We start from the raw sequence: 13,237 nt of genomic DNA, 5'->3' as shown, positions 1-13,237 counted from the left end.
AAAAAAAAAAAAATTGTATCGTCATTATTGGTTTAAGTTTTGTGCATTTTCCACTGACAGCATCAACAGCTCAGGATCGAATAATTAAGTTCTTGTAGCAGCATTACGGAATGTCAGCCATGGAACTAGAAATGACACACATATTTTAAAATGCAGCTTTTAATGAAATATGAAATCACTTTTGAGCAAAGCAATGCGCATTCATTTTAAACAAGCCTATTTTAACACTTAGTGAGAAATAAAAAAAGAAGAGAAATGATTGGTAATCGAAGCTTCAGCTTCTTTAACTTCATTTGTTGGGACGATTATGCGTAATAATCACAGATAGTGAGAGAGAAATAATTGTAGACGTTCGCGTAAAACGAAGGCTTTAAGACCAAGCAGAAACACTGTCAGCTTCTGGCACTATACCACATCCACATCAGGGAATCACACCCAGTACAGGGGGAACACACGAAGAGCTCAGCTGGTCAAGAAGAAGAAGAAGGAAGTAAGAATAACCACTTTAGAAGCTTTTAAGTTTCTTGGCCGATCATTCAAAATAAAAAGAGTGAACTGAATCAGTCCAGCGTTAAAGTAGGCTTGTTGTTGACGTAATTAGACGTGTTAACTCTTTAATTTAATTTGTAGTTGGGTTTGCACCTTAGCCTACAATGTGATAGGCCTACCGTTTAGTTAAGTACCAGTATTGTATTGGGCAACAACCATTACTAAAATTGACCATGCTATACAAAAAAAATCAAATGTAGACCGGTAACCATTTACCATGTTTTTGTTAATTTAACCATGGTATTTGTAGGCTATTTGTAGTCAAACTGTACAAGTGGCAATCTGTCAAAAGACCATGGTACAAAAAGCTACTATAATAAAACCATGGTTAATTTTCGTTTTGATCAGATGTAGAAAAGCATGCGAGGATCTGCTCTCGAATTGATTTCCATCTAAATACTATACATTTAGTTTTAAATGATATTCAACATTTGTTAAAAAAAAAGAAGAAAAAAAAAGGAAATTACTATAACAGCCAAATGTTATTGTAGCGGCATATTTATAGGTAGTAGGCTACAGGTGAATGTACTGTAGCCTACGCGGAAGCGCATGATATTAAGGGACCGTCTGAAAATTTTACCCACTGCATTAAAACGTCGGCACGGTACAAACTTTAATGCGACAAGTTGTTTAAATATAGGCTACAAAGTGTTAACCAGTAGTGGCTGCGGCTCCCGACCATAAATTTAGGTGGGGCAGATTCTGGGTCGTATTGTAAGCTGAGTTTGATTAACTGCTTGTAATATCATTTTACATTCAAATGACTGAACACATGCAGAACACTTTTGCCAGAGGTCTAGTGTCCTTTCGTAATTCAGCCTGAGGTTGTAATTCGACTTGTGGAAAAATTTAAGAGAGAAAACAGACACTTTGATTCTCAGAAAAATGACCCTGTCCCAAATGGCACACTTCGTCTGCACTTGAGGTCTTTTGGTCTGGTCTTGCAATGTCAACCGCATGCACGTGTCCGTTAAGTCCACAAAAATATACGTGTCCCATTTGTCATTTTCGATGCGCACCATCTCTACAAGTATGTCTGACTGCGTCCCACAGTACTTCAAACCATGCCCCCCTACAATGAAACTGCCATTCAGGATGTGATCAGAGCCCTTTCCTCTGGAATCGCTAGGCTTGTTCGACTTCATGCAGCGCTGCGTAGAGCGATCGGCAGCTGACTTGAAGCAGTGCATGCTGGTAAGAAATTTTGTCCTACTTGAGACAGCGCTGATGCCACATGACTGTGACGTTTGCCATCAGAGTACCGCGAGAGCGATTCGAGAGCAGCCGGAGGACTTCCCAAGAGCGGCTGCACTCTGATGGCGACACAACTGTTCCACGATTGGCCGGATTCAAAGCGTTAATGACGATCATGATAACGTGTGTTCCGTGTTTATTCCAATTAATAAATAAATTCCTCACTCGTACGAATTTGTACGATTTTTGCTAAATCGTACATATTTTACGAGTTGCCCAATTCGTATGAATTTGTACGAATGACCTGACCCCGCCCCTAAACTTAACTGACACCAGGGTTTAGACAAATCGTACGAATTCATACGAATCAGCCACATTTTATTCACTCGTACGAATTGGTCGTGAGATATTGTTTATTCTCACACCTTCAGTTCCACGTATGCTCACAAATCAGCATTTTTATAACAAGTAAAATCTCTTTTCATGTAGTCGCGATATTATATTGTGTCATGTTTATAAAAATACGTATTGTTAAAATTGACGTATTGATACGTTGATATAAAACTTATTTAAATAGTATATTATGTTGAACTTTATTCTTGTACAAAGTCAAACAGACGCTGTATTAAGCTGTTGAATAAGTATTAAATGGAAACGTATCTGAAGCATCTGTGTATTTGACACTTATTTCACTTCATCTGTGGTAAATATCAAACACAGTGCAAGCGTCTGAGCGTTTCATGAGCTCCTCCCCACCTGCATCCAGCTGATGTCGAACACACCTGCCGGCTGTGGAAACTTAGGTCGTTGACTTGTTCCTCACTGCCCTATAAGGCAATGACTTTGTAGGTTGCGTTTGCGCATGAAGGAACCTCGCAAAACTGATCTCAGTGGCAGCGTAATGGTTTAATGATCTACATCAAAATAGAGCGACCTTAAGTAGGTGAATATTTAATTACTAATTACTACAATAGTAATTTAGCGCTATAAATAATAATAATAATAATAATAATTCGTTACATTTATATAGCGCTTTATCTGAGACCTCAAAGCGCTTTACATAGAAGGGGGGAAGAATCTCCTCAACCACCACCAATGTGCAGCATCCACTTGGATGATGCGACGGCAGCCATATTGCGCCAGAACGCCCACCACACACCAGCTTACTGGTGGAGAGGAGGGAGTGATGAAGCCAATCAGTATATCAGTATAAATGACATCAGACGTGGAAAACGTAGGTTCAAAATTTACATTTACACACAAACTGTCCACCAATCGCAACTTTCAGATGCCATCTTCATTTTTTTAGCTCAACTGTCACAGAATGGAAAGCGCAGGATTGTGGGATATCAAAGGCACTGAAGGATACATCTATGCGGTCTTCAAAACTTGATCAGATGACGGTATCTCAGGAGACAGGAAGTGAAGCTAACATTGGATTCGGACGTGCCATGATACCTTTCTACCTTGAAATGCGTCCTCCGAAGGCAGCATTTTTCAGCTTTCGGACAGCGCTGCTGATGTTGTCATTATAGTAATTCTTCTTCTACTTTCCTCCCTTTTTAAGCTTCACTATCACCACCTAGTGATAAGGCATACAGATAGTATAACTTCAGCTGCGTCTCATTTCGGAGGCTGCGTCCTCCGGAGGTCACGTTTGAAGGCAGCATAAGTCATCAAAGATGTTTTATTTAATAAAATAACTATAATAAAGTTTCGTGAGGTGTTTATTAGGCCAGAGTCTATTAGGGGCGGTCAGAGACCTTTTCATGCATTTCCAATCATGGATAAAATCAAATCCCGCTTTGTTTTCTCATTGAATATCCTGTTTTACTTGTGAATACATCACTTTAAAGAAGTTAAATGTGAATATTGTTTTATGTGGACTTTAAAACTACTTAATATTCATGCAGTCCCTATTCTTGCGCTGTCGTGCATCAGTTCGGCAGTTAGCAGTCTAAAAATCCATTGGAGAAGTTTCACAATACTTGTTTTTATCTCAGGAATGTCCAAATGTCAGCCGACCAGGAAGCACAAACTGATGAACTGCTCGCTCTAGAGAGCATATATGATGAAGAGGAGTTTCACATGACAGAATCAAGACAGAGGGGCAAGATCCATCTGTGCCTTGAGCTTCCTCCTAACTTCAGACTACTAGTCAAGGGTAAGATTTCATACAAGATTTGCTTACAAATAAATAAGTAAAAACGTATGATTTTGAAAAATATTGTATTTTTAACTATTATAGACTATTAAACCATGATAATAAACATGATACCACGGCAAAACAAAGTTTAAACAGCAGGTCACATACTCAACAAGTATGCCTCTTTTTTTCAAACACATAATTAAGTCACATTTTTACATCTTTGCATTCAAACTATACTAAAACAGTTTGTACTAAAACTATTTTTGTCTTGCACCTGCGAGTTTATATTTCACAATTCTGAGTTTTTAAAAACGCAATTGACCGTTCGCAAATACCCGCCCGCCTTAGTTACTGTTGCTATCCCCGACAAGCTACGCCGCTCTCACGCCACATGCAGTGAAAAATACCGCGGAGCAGAGAGGAGACTGACAACACACTGACAGACAGGACAGACCAGGTTACTTCTGATAATAAACATATTAAACAAAGTCTCACCTTTAAAATGTGGTCACTGGTCATTTTTTAAAAGAAATATAAACTATATACCGTCTTGTGGCTCTTTAATGTGTCTGTCAGATCGCTGTAGAGCCTCAGTTAAAGCTGCTCTTGAACCGATCATCTCTTCCTTCTAGTTCATTTATAGCATCAAATAAACATGAATGAACATCAGAAGGAATGTTGTTTTTAACACGGAAAGGCATCAGTACACTCCGCTTTTCAAGTTCAAATCCTCCCATGTTAATCTACTAACTCTTCTGACTGCTTTGTCCGACAAAATGGTGGATGGCGAAGTATGATTGGTCAGATCACCTGTCAATCAATTTTGTGAGAAAAAAGTCCACGGTGTGAGATAAAAACGTATATATAAAGTATATTTATTTGATTATATACCGGTATATATCACAATTTTGATTGAAAATGTGTTCCACAAAGTCTTTATAAGCTTATGTTTTGTGCATATTTTTCATAGGAGAGCCATGCGTAGAGTGTGGAATATCCTTTCTACCGCCCTTGGTTCTGAGTTTTGAACTACCTACAGACTACCCTTCGTCATCGGCTCCAGTCTTTACTTTAAGCTCCAAATGGCTTTCAAGTGTCCAGGTTTGTATTTTTAGCATTGATCTAAGCTCAATTAGATGATAACATTAATTTTTATTTATTTTATTGTTTTATTTATAGAATTATTTGGTCTTTTATTTTGATATTAGCATAATGATAATGGCATAACCATTAAGATAATCTCTGCTCAGTTAATAAGTAATTTATTGTCTGAAAGATCACTGCACTTTGCAAGAGACTGGATGAACTTTGGGAAGAGAACAGCGGCAATGTGGTTCTTTTTACCTGGATCCAGTTTCTAAAGGAAGAAACTCTGGAATTTCTAAACATCCAATCTCCCCTCGAGATCCAAACCATTGATTGGCAGCCTCACTATGAATCTGGTCAGAACCAAGCAGTGGACACTGCTGTAGAAAAGAGCGAAGTGCAAGAGTTGGACCAGCGAGCAGTCCAAGAAGTTGACCCTCACACAGATATACTAACTCAGCTGCTGGATTTTAATGAAGCTCAGAAACAGAAGGTGTTTGATAGCAAGGTCTTTTGCTGTGGAATCTGCTTCTCTGAGAATCTGGGTTCCCGCTCTTTTCTCTTCAAAGAGTGTCAGCATGTTTCTTGCAAGGCATGCGTGAAGGAATACTTTCAGATCCAGATTAGAGATGGCAAAGTCCAGTGCCTTACCTGTCCTGAGCCCGAGTGTATGTCCTTGGCCTCTCCTGCACAGGTACTTTTTCTTGCGTGTTTGTGGCTGAGTATGAGCTATGAATAGGTTTTCATTATTAAGCACTTTAGCTGTTTGAACAGTAGTTTAAGAGGAACTAACGCCACTATACTGATTTTATACTGTAGGTGAAACTTCTGGTGGGTGAAGATGAATTTGCCCGCTATGACCGCCTCCTTCTGCAGTCGAGTCTGAACCGAATGGAAGATGTTGTCTATTGTCCACGCATGAGTTGCTGTATGGCTGTGGTGATCGAGCCTGACGCCAACATGGGCATCTGCCCCTCTTGCTGCTTCGTCTTCTGCAGCCTCTGTAAGCGGGCATACCATTGCCCCTCTCTCTGCAAAGAAGGTAAGATCACAGTGGATTGCCAATGTTAATAAATATAAGTAGAGTTAGGAGTTTTGAATAGCGACTTACATTTGTGCATTTAGTAGATGTGTTTATCCAAAGCAACAATAGATGAAGGACTTTGTCACAGAGCCAAACATATTCATAGTATACAATGGCAGGATTATTAGAAAGCTAGATTAGGCAACCAGCTAAAGAGATGTGAATTGCAGAAAAGAAAGAAGAATCATTTTTTTGTCTATAATCAGTGTTGGGGAAAGTTACTTTTAAAAGTAATGCATTACCAAAAAAGTAACTAATTGTGTTACTTTACAAAGGAACCTGCTTTACTTATTAAAAAATATAAAAAATAACTGAGATAATTTGATGTTATTTTAAAAGTAATGTGTTACTTTACTAGTTACCTGGGGAAAAAAAGTAATCTCCATCCATCCATCCATCTTCCACTTATTCGGGGCCGGGTCGCAGGGGCAGCAGTCTAAGCAGAGATGCCCAGACTTCCCTCTCCCTAGCCACTTCCTCTAGCTCTTCCGGGGGGGCTCCGAGGCGTTCTCAGGCCAGCCGGGAGACATAGTCCTCGTGGGACGCGCCCGGAACACCTTACCGGGAAGGTGTCCAGGAGGCATCCGGAACAGATGCCCGAGCCACCTCAGCTGACCCCTCTCGATGTGGAGAAGCAGCGGCTCTACTCTGAGCTCCTCCCGAGTGACCGAGCTCCTCACCCTATCTCTAAGGGATCGCCCAGCCACCCTGCGGAGAAAGCTCATTTTGGCCGCCTGTATCTGGGATCTTGTTCTTTCGGTCATAACCCAAAGCTCATGACCATAGGTGAGAGTAGGAACGTAGATTGACCGGTAAATCGAGAACTTCGCCTTGCGACTCAGCTCTTTCTTCACCACGACAGACCGGTACATCGACCACATTACTGCAGAAGCTGCACCGAGCCGTCTGCCAATCTCCCGTTCCATCCTTCCCTCACTCGTGAACAAGACCCCAAGATACTTAAACTCCTCCACTTGAGGCAGGAAAATTATGAACAGAACCGGCGACAAAGGGCAGCCCTGCCGGAGTCCAACATGCACCGGGAAGAAGTCTGACTTACTGCTGGCAATGCGAACCAAGCCCCTGCTTCGGTCGTACAGGGACCAGACAGCCCTTAGCAAAGGACCCCGGACCCCATACTCCCGGAGCACCCTCCACAGGCCGCCACGAGGGACACAGTCGAATGCCTTCTCCAAATCCACAAAGCTCATGTGGATTGGTTGGGCAAACTCCCATGAACCCTCCAGCACCTTGTAGAGGTTATAGAGCTGGTCCAGTGTTCCACGGCCTGGACGAAAACCGTATTGTTCCTCCTGAATCCGAGGTTCTACTATCGGCCGTATTCTCCTCTCCAGTACCCTGGCATAGACTTTCCCAGGGAGGCTGAGAAGTGTGATCCCCCAGTAGTTGGAACACACCCTCCGGTCCCCCTTCTTAAAAAGAGGGACCACCACCCCGGTCTGCCATCCCAGGGGCACTGTCCCCGACTGCCACGCGATGCTGCAGAGGCGTGTCAGCCAAGACAGCCCCGCAACATCCAGAGACTTGAGGTACTCAGGGCGGATCTCATCCACCCCCGGTGCCTTGCCACCGAGGAGTTTCTTGACTACCTCGGTGACTTCAGCTTGGGTGATGGACGAGTCCAACCCTGAGCCCTCAGCCTCTGCTTCCTCAATGGAAGACGTGACAGCGGGATTGAGGAGATCCTCGAAGTATTCCTTCCACCGTTGGACGACATCCCCAGTTGAGGTCAACAGCTGCCCACCTCCACTGTAGACAGCGGTGGTAGGGCACTGCTTCCCTCTCCTGAGGTGCCGGACGGTTTGCCAGAATCTCTTCGAGGCCAGCCGATAGTCCTTTTCCATGGCCTCACCGAACTCCTCCCAGGCCCGAGTTTTTGCCTCCACAACCACCCGGGTTGCAGTTCGCTTGGCCTGCCGGTACCTGTCAGCTGCCTCAGGAGTCCCACAAGCCAACCAGGCCCGATAGGACTCCTTCTTCAGCTTGACGGCATCCTTTACTTCCGGTGTCCACCACCAGGTTCGGGGATTGCCGCCGCTACAGGCACCGGAGACCTTACGGCCACAGCTCCGAGCGGCCGCTTCGACAATGGAGGTGGAGAACATGGTCCACTCGGACTCAATATCTCCAGCCTCCCTCGGGATCCGGTCGAAGGTGGGAGTTGAAGATCTCTCTGACAGGAGACTCGGCCAAACGTTCCCAGCAGACCCTTACAGTATGCTTGGGTCTGCCGAGTCTGTCCAGCTTCCTCCTCCGCCATCGGATCCAACTCACCACCAGGTGGTGATCAGGTGACAGCTCCGCCCCTCTCTTTACCTGAGTGTCCAAGACATGCGGCCGCAGGTCAGATGATACAACCACAAAGTAAATCATCGAGCTACGGCCTAGGGTGTCCTGGTGCCACGTGTACAGATGGACACCCTTATGTTTGAACATGGTGTTCGTTATGGACAAATTGTAACTAGCACAGAAGTCCAATAACTGAACACCGCTCAGGTTCAGATCAGGGGGGCCGTTCCTCCCAATCACACCCCTCCAGGTAACACTGTCGTTGCCCACGTGGGCGTTGAAGTCCCCCAGTAGAACGACAGAGTCCCCAGTCGGAGCACTTTCCAGAACCCCTCCCAGAGACTCCAAGAAGGCCGGGTACTCTGCACTGCCGTTTGGCCCGTAGGCACACCGACAGTGAGAGACCTATCCCCGACCCGTAGGCTCAGGGAAACGACCCTCTCGTTCACCGGGGTAAACTCCAACACATAGCGGCTGAGCTGGGGGGCTATTAACAAACCCACACCAGCCCGCCGCCTCTCACCATGGGCAACTCCAGAGTGGTGAAGAGTCCATCCTCTCACAAGGAGTGTGGTTCCAGAGCCCAAGCCGTGCGTAGAGGTGATTCCAACTATCTCTAGTTGGAACCTCTCAACCTCACGCACAATCTCAGGCTCCTTCCCCGCCAGCGAGGTGACGTTCCACTTCCCTATAGCTAGTTTCCGTGTCCAGGGATCGGGTTGTCGAGGCCCCCGCCTTCGACTGCTGCCCGATCCTCTCAGCACCGGCCCCTTACGGTCCCTCCTGTAGGTGGTGAGCCCACGGGAAGGCTGCCCCACGTCGCTCCTTCAGGCTGAGCCCCAACCCCGGGCCTGGCTCCAGGGTGGGGCCCTGGCTGCGCCATGCCAGGCGACGTCACGGTCCTTGATTTGGTGTCCATCATAAGGGTTTTTTGAACCGCTCTTAGTCTGACCCGTCACCTAGGACCTGTTTGCCTTGGGAGACCCTACCAGGGGCATATAGCCCCGGAAAACATAGCTCCTAAAAAAGTAATCTGATTACGTAAATTGCGTTAATGTGTTCCCTTCAACGCTGTCTATAAGTGCCTTGGTTAAGGTTGTGAAGAGCCTCTGCAAAGCTTTAGGGCCAGATTTACTAAACAGGGCAAATTGCTGTGAGACCCCATAAAAGCAGGATGGGAGTGGAAAGTTCTGCAGATGATTGACAATGCACAAATCAAAGAACACAGAAGCAGCAGCTCATTTGCATTTAGACCAAAGCAATCTACCAAAAGCATTGCATCTATCGCAGTCATGTCAAGTGTAAAATGGGTTAACACATGCTTTGTTTTGTTTTTTTTGCTTGAAATAATGTCGAAAATAGAAAATACTATTAAATTGACTGCCACAGACCAAAGTAAATCACTTTGCGTGATTTATTCGAATACTCTCCTCCCATAATTTTCGGGTCTGAAATTCAGCTACAAAAAAAAAATGGCGTCCACGCCTATTCACTGCTAATATTTCACTGTGTGCCTTTAGTAAATCCTGACGGACATCCTGTTTTGTTGAAATGTGAGTGGTAAAGCTCAGTTGGTCATCAAACACTACCCCAGGTTTCTTGCATTAGACTAAAATATTATAACATCATACAATATCTGTTCAATGCATCCGTGATATTCATTCCTACATAATTATTATGAATGTGATCTTGCTTTTATTGAACAGTTCGATATATACTTAAAAGTTTTTTATTTAAAGTAAATGTTAAAAAAAAGTGAATATTGAGAGACTGGGCCTAACTGTTATAAAATTATTTTATAAATATATATACAGTTTTGGTATGTTCTTTCACAGCATGTGTGTGTGTGTGTATATATATATATATATATATATATATATATATATATATATATATATATATATTTGACATTCTTATTCTCGTTTGCTCAGTATAATAGGTCTGCATTTCTTTAACAGTCGAGCTTCGCATGTTGAGGGATAAGTACCTTGCTGCCTGTGCAAAGGAGAAGGAACAACTTGAAAAGAGTTATGAACAGCTGCTAATTCAAAGAGCAACGGAAGACTCTTTAAGTGAAGACTGGGTGGAGGATAACTCTAAACCCTGCCCTTCCTGTGGCATTAACATACAGGTCAGCAACTACTAGCTCATGACTGCAAACAGACCTTTCACTTCACTTCACTTCGAAAAATAATGATAATTTCTCTTTTTGTTGACTGAGAAAAACAATAGATACAGAAGCGGAATTCTTGGGGCCTCGTGTATAAGACACGTGTATGATGGGATTTCATTCTAAATTCAATCAATTTGTTAGTCATTAAAAGTGAATCTAAAAATACAGTAAACAATACTGCTTGAAATGTAGAAACATTCATCAGTTGTTGTAATCTGACACTTTCCAAAAACTGTTTGTGCACCTTCATCCTTGACTTTTTTCCCCTATTTTTTTTAATAGAAAGACCTGGGCTGCAACAAGATGACCTGCTCCTCTTGTTGGCAGTATTTCTGCTGGATCTGCCTTGCCATTCTCAACAAAAGTGACCCCTACAGCCACTTCAGTGACCCTAGCTCTCTGTGCTATAACCAGGTAGACAACAACGATTAGTGGCTTTTGGCGATACGTTAACTAAAAAATATGGCAGATGTCACGACTGTTTTTAGTTTGTGTTTTGTTTGTGTTCAGGTCTTATTGTGTAGTTTCTCACATGTTTCCTGGTTATGCCATGTGATTCCCCTGTTCCACATCATGTGATCTTATAATGTGTTTCCGTAGCTCTAAGGTATCGGGTCTGATACTGTGACCACATTTGCTTGTGACAAAAAAAAAACACAGACAATTGAGCAAACAGAGAGCAGAATGGGTATATCAGAGAAGGATGTCTGAAGTTAATCTATCAAATTAATAGAATGTTAAACAAATAAAATAAATATTTATGCATATAGCAGATGTGCACGAGCTGATAAGCGAAACAGAGTGGATTGAGCGTTCAGCAGCTTGTCGAGCACCCATCCCTTTTTCATAGACATCACTGGAAAGTTTGTAGTTCGGTCGGATAGACTAATAGCAAAGAAAGTAAAATGAGGAGCATATCACTAACGTTAACTGACAGTAAAGAGAGTTGCAAGTAAAAACATTATTGTTACATGGTTTAAGTATCCACCTTATTTTTCAATGCGGAAGCAAGGTGTTGTCTGTGAATGTGCGAGACTTTCGATTTATTCCCCGCTATATGGAAATAACGAGAATATATCAAAGTGCAGTAAACTGTAAAATAGTACATTAAAATAATATAGTAGGGAATACCAGGTTGCAATATCAAGCAGCATAAAAAGCTGTTTTGTACAGCTAAAAATAACTGGAAGCGAATGAAAAATAAGCTGGATAACGAGTGGTTCCCTATATTATTACAGGAAGGCGGTACCGTAATCACGTGACATTTTCATTAAGTTTTCTGTGCGCAAACATCCGAAGCGCATGTCTTTATGTGGTTGAATGGACAAATTCACACAAAATGATGTCAAAATGCCCATATAGGCAAGTCTACTTGTGAAACAGTTGGTTATGTCTTAAGTGAACGTAAACAGTTGAAAAGAATACGCGTGTATGTTGGATGCGTGCAGCTCTTAAAGTGACAGCAGCCTACTAAACCTCACGGCTGCCTTTGTCCTCAATATTAAACCAACAACAAAGGAGAGAGAACATCGGTTCACTGCTCTTGGTTGAGCCCTGCTGGAGCAGCTCTAAATATTCACTCTGCTATTTAATTAAAGATAAAATATGATAGAGAAATAATATGAACAGTGAACGTAACAGAAGCTCCTACAATACATTTTATCAGGCATAATTAGGCATGAAAATAACTGAATGAAAATATCTATTTGCTAAGCCGACTAATTTGATTCATATTCTTTTAGTTTCTCTTTCCAATTTTATTTTTTTTTAATAAAAAATGCAATGAAAATACAGGTTTCGGTACTTGGTCTCGGCAAGTATACTAAAAGTAAAAGTATCAGACTCGTCCTGGAAAAACTGGTATCGGTGCATCCCTACTTTGCTATATGTGTTATGTTTTCATTGTTTTATTCTACTCATGTGTTTCTCTGTTCAGTTTAGTCAATAGGCTTGTTTGACTTGAACCGGCGCTGCATAGACCGATCGGTTTAGGACATCAAAGTACCGGGAGAGCGATTCAAAAGCATAAGGAGAAGTCTACTCTCTATTCGTTCTCACCGTACTTTGATGACATTCACCGATCGGTCTGTGCGCCGGTTTAAGTCGAACAAGCCGCTTATTGTTTTATTATTTCCAGGTGTTCCTTGTTATGTGATTAGTCCATGTATTTAAGCCCTCTTGTTTGTCTAGTTACCTTGTTGTGTTGTTAGTGTCTATCTGCTGCTGTTGAGTCTCATGTTTCTTTGCCAAGTCAACTCTTTGCTTGCATTCATGTTTGGATTGAATAAAACTGCATGTAGGTTCTTCAACTCATCTACAGTGGACTGATTTGTGACAGCAGATATCTGATTGAAGAGCAATATATATATATTTTTTTCTTTTGTTTTCTTTTTCAAATCACTCATATGAATTGAAAGTTAATTAGGAAAATGAACAATAATGATTTAACCATGAGAACGTTTGTAACTATTAAAATTAATACATAAAAATGGCTAAGCTTCATCACTACTGACACGCTGATGGCACAGTTTTTTTTTTTTCAAGTGCCATTGCATGGGTTACATATCCATGTGCCATCAAATGAACATTTATACTGTGTTTGTTTATATTTATATTTATTATGCACATAATGGTATTTCATAAAGTGTATTGTGTAAGAACAGAGAAACTTCTGGAAAACTACTACAGGATA

At 42.2% G+C, this 13,237-nt stretch overlaps 1 protein-coding gene across 2 annotated transcripts; it reads left to right on the top strand.

Moving 5' to 3' along the window:
* The first annotated feature begins 424 nt into the window (after positions 1 to 424).
* On the top strand, positions 425 to 13,030 carry LOC306996669 (E3 ubiquitin-protein ligase RNF14-like). 2 transcript variants are annotated; one of them, XM_079609408.1, is made up of 8 exons: positions 425 to 490; positions 3,747 to 3,907; positions 4,863 to 4,993; positions 5,169 to 5,672; positions 5,798 to 6,020; positions 10,331 to 10,503; positions 10,828 to 12,485; positions 12,649 to 13,030. In XM_079609408.1, exons 2-7 carry the CDS (start codon positions 3,757 to 3,759, stop codon positions 10,975 to 10,977), a joined length of 1,332 nt encoding a protein of 443 aa, XP_079465534.1. In that variant the 5' UTR covers positions 425 to 490; positions 3,747 to 3,756; the 3' UTR covers positions 10,978 to 12,485; positions 12,649 to 13,030. The 2 variants fall into 2 exon arrangements, with proteins under 2 accessions (XP_079465534.1, XP_079465535.1); XM_079609409.1 differs by having other exon boundaries at positions 439 to 490; positions 10,828 to 12,859.
* The last annotated feature ends 207 nt before the right edge of the window (positions 13,031 to 13,237 follow it).

The sequence above is a fragment of the Phoxinus phoxinus genome (genome assembly GCF_949152265.1).
Source record: "Phoxinus phoxinus genome assembly, chromosome: 4".
Taxonomy (NCBI): domain Eukaryota; kingdom Metazoa; phylum Chordata; class Actinopteri; order Cypriniformes; family Leuciscidae; genus Phoxinus; species Phoxinus phoxinus.
The sequence above is the reverse complement of the archived record's forward strand: the minus strand, read 5'-3'. Positions and strand labels throughout refer to the sequence as shown.

Coding starts and splice junctions, on each gene's coding strand:
- LOC306996669 (XM_079609408.1), top strand. CDS start 3,757: ATGTCAGCCGACCAGGAAGCACAAACTGATGAACTGCTCGCTCTAGAG. Junction 5,673..5,797: donor CCTTGGCCTCTCCTGCACAG/GTACTTTTTCTT, acceptor TTTATACTGTAG/GTGAAACTTCTGGTGGGTGA. Junction 10,504..10,827: donor CCTGTGGCATTAACATACAG/GTCAGCAACTAC, acceptor TTTTTTTAATAG/AAAGACCTGGGCTGCAACAA.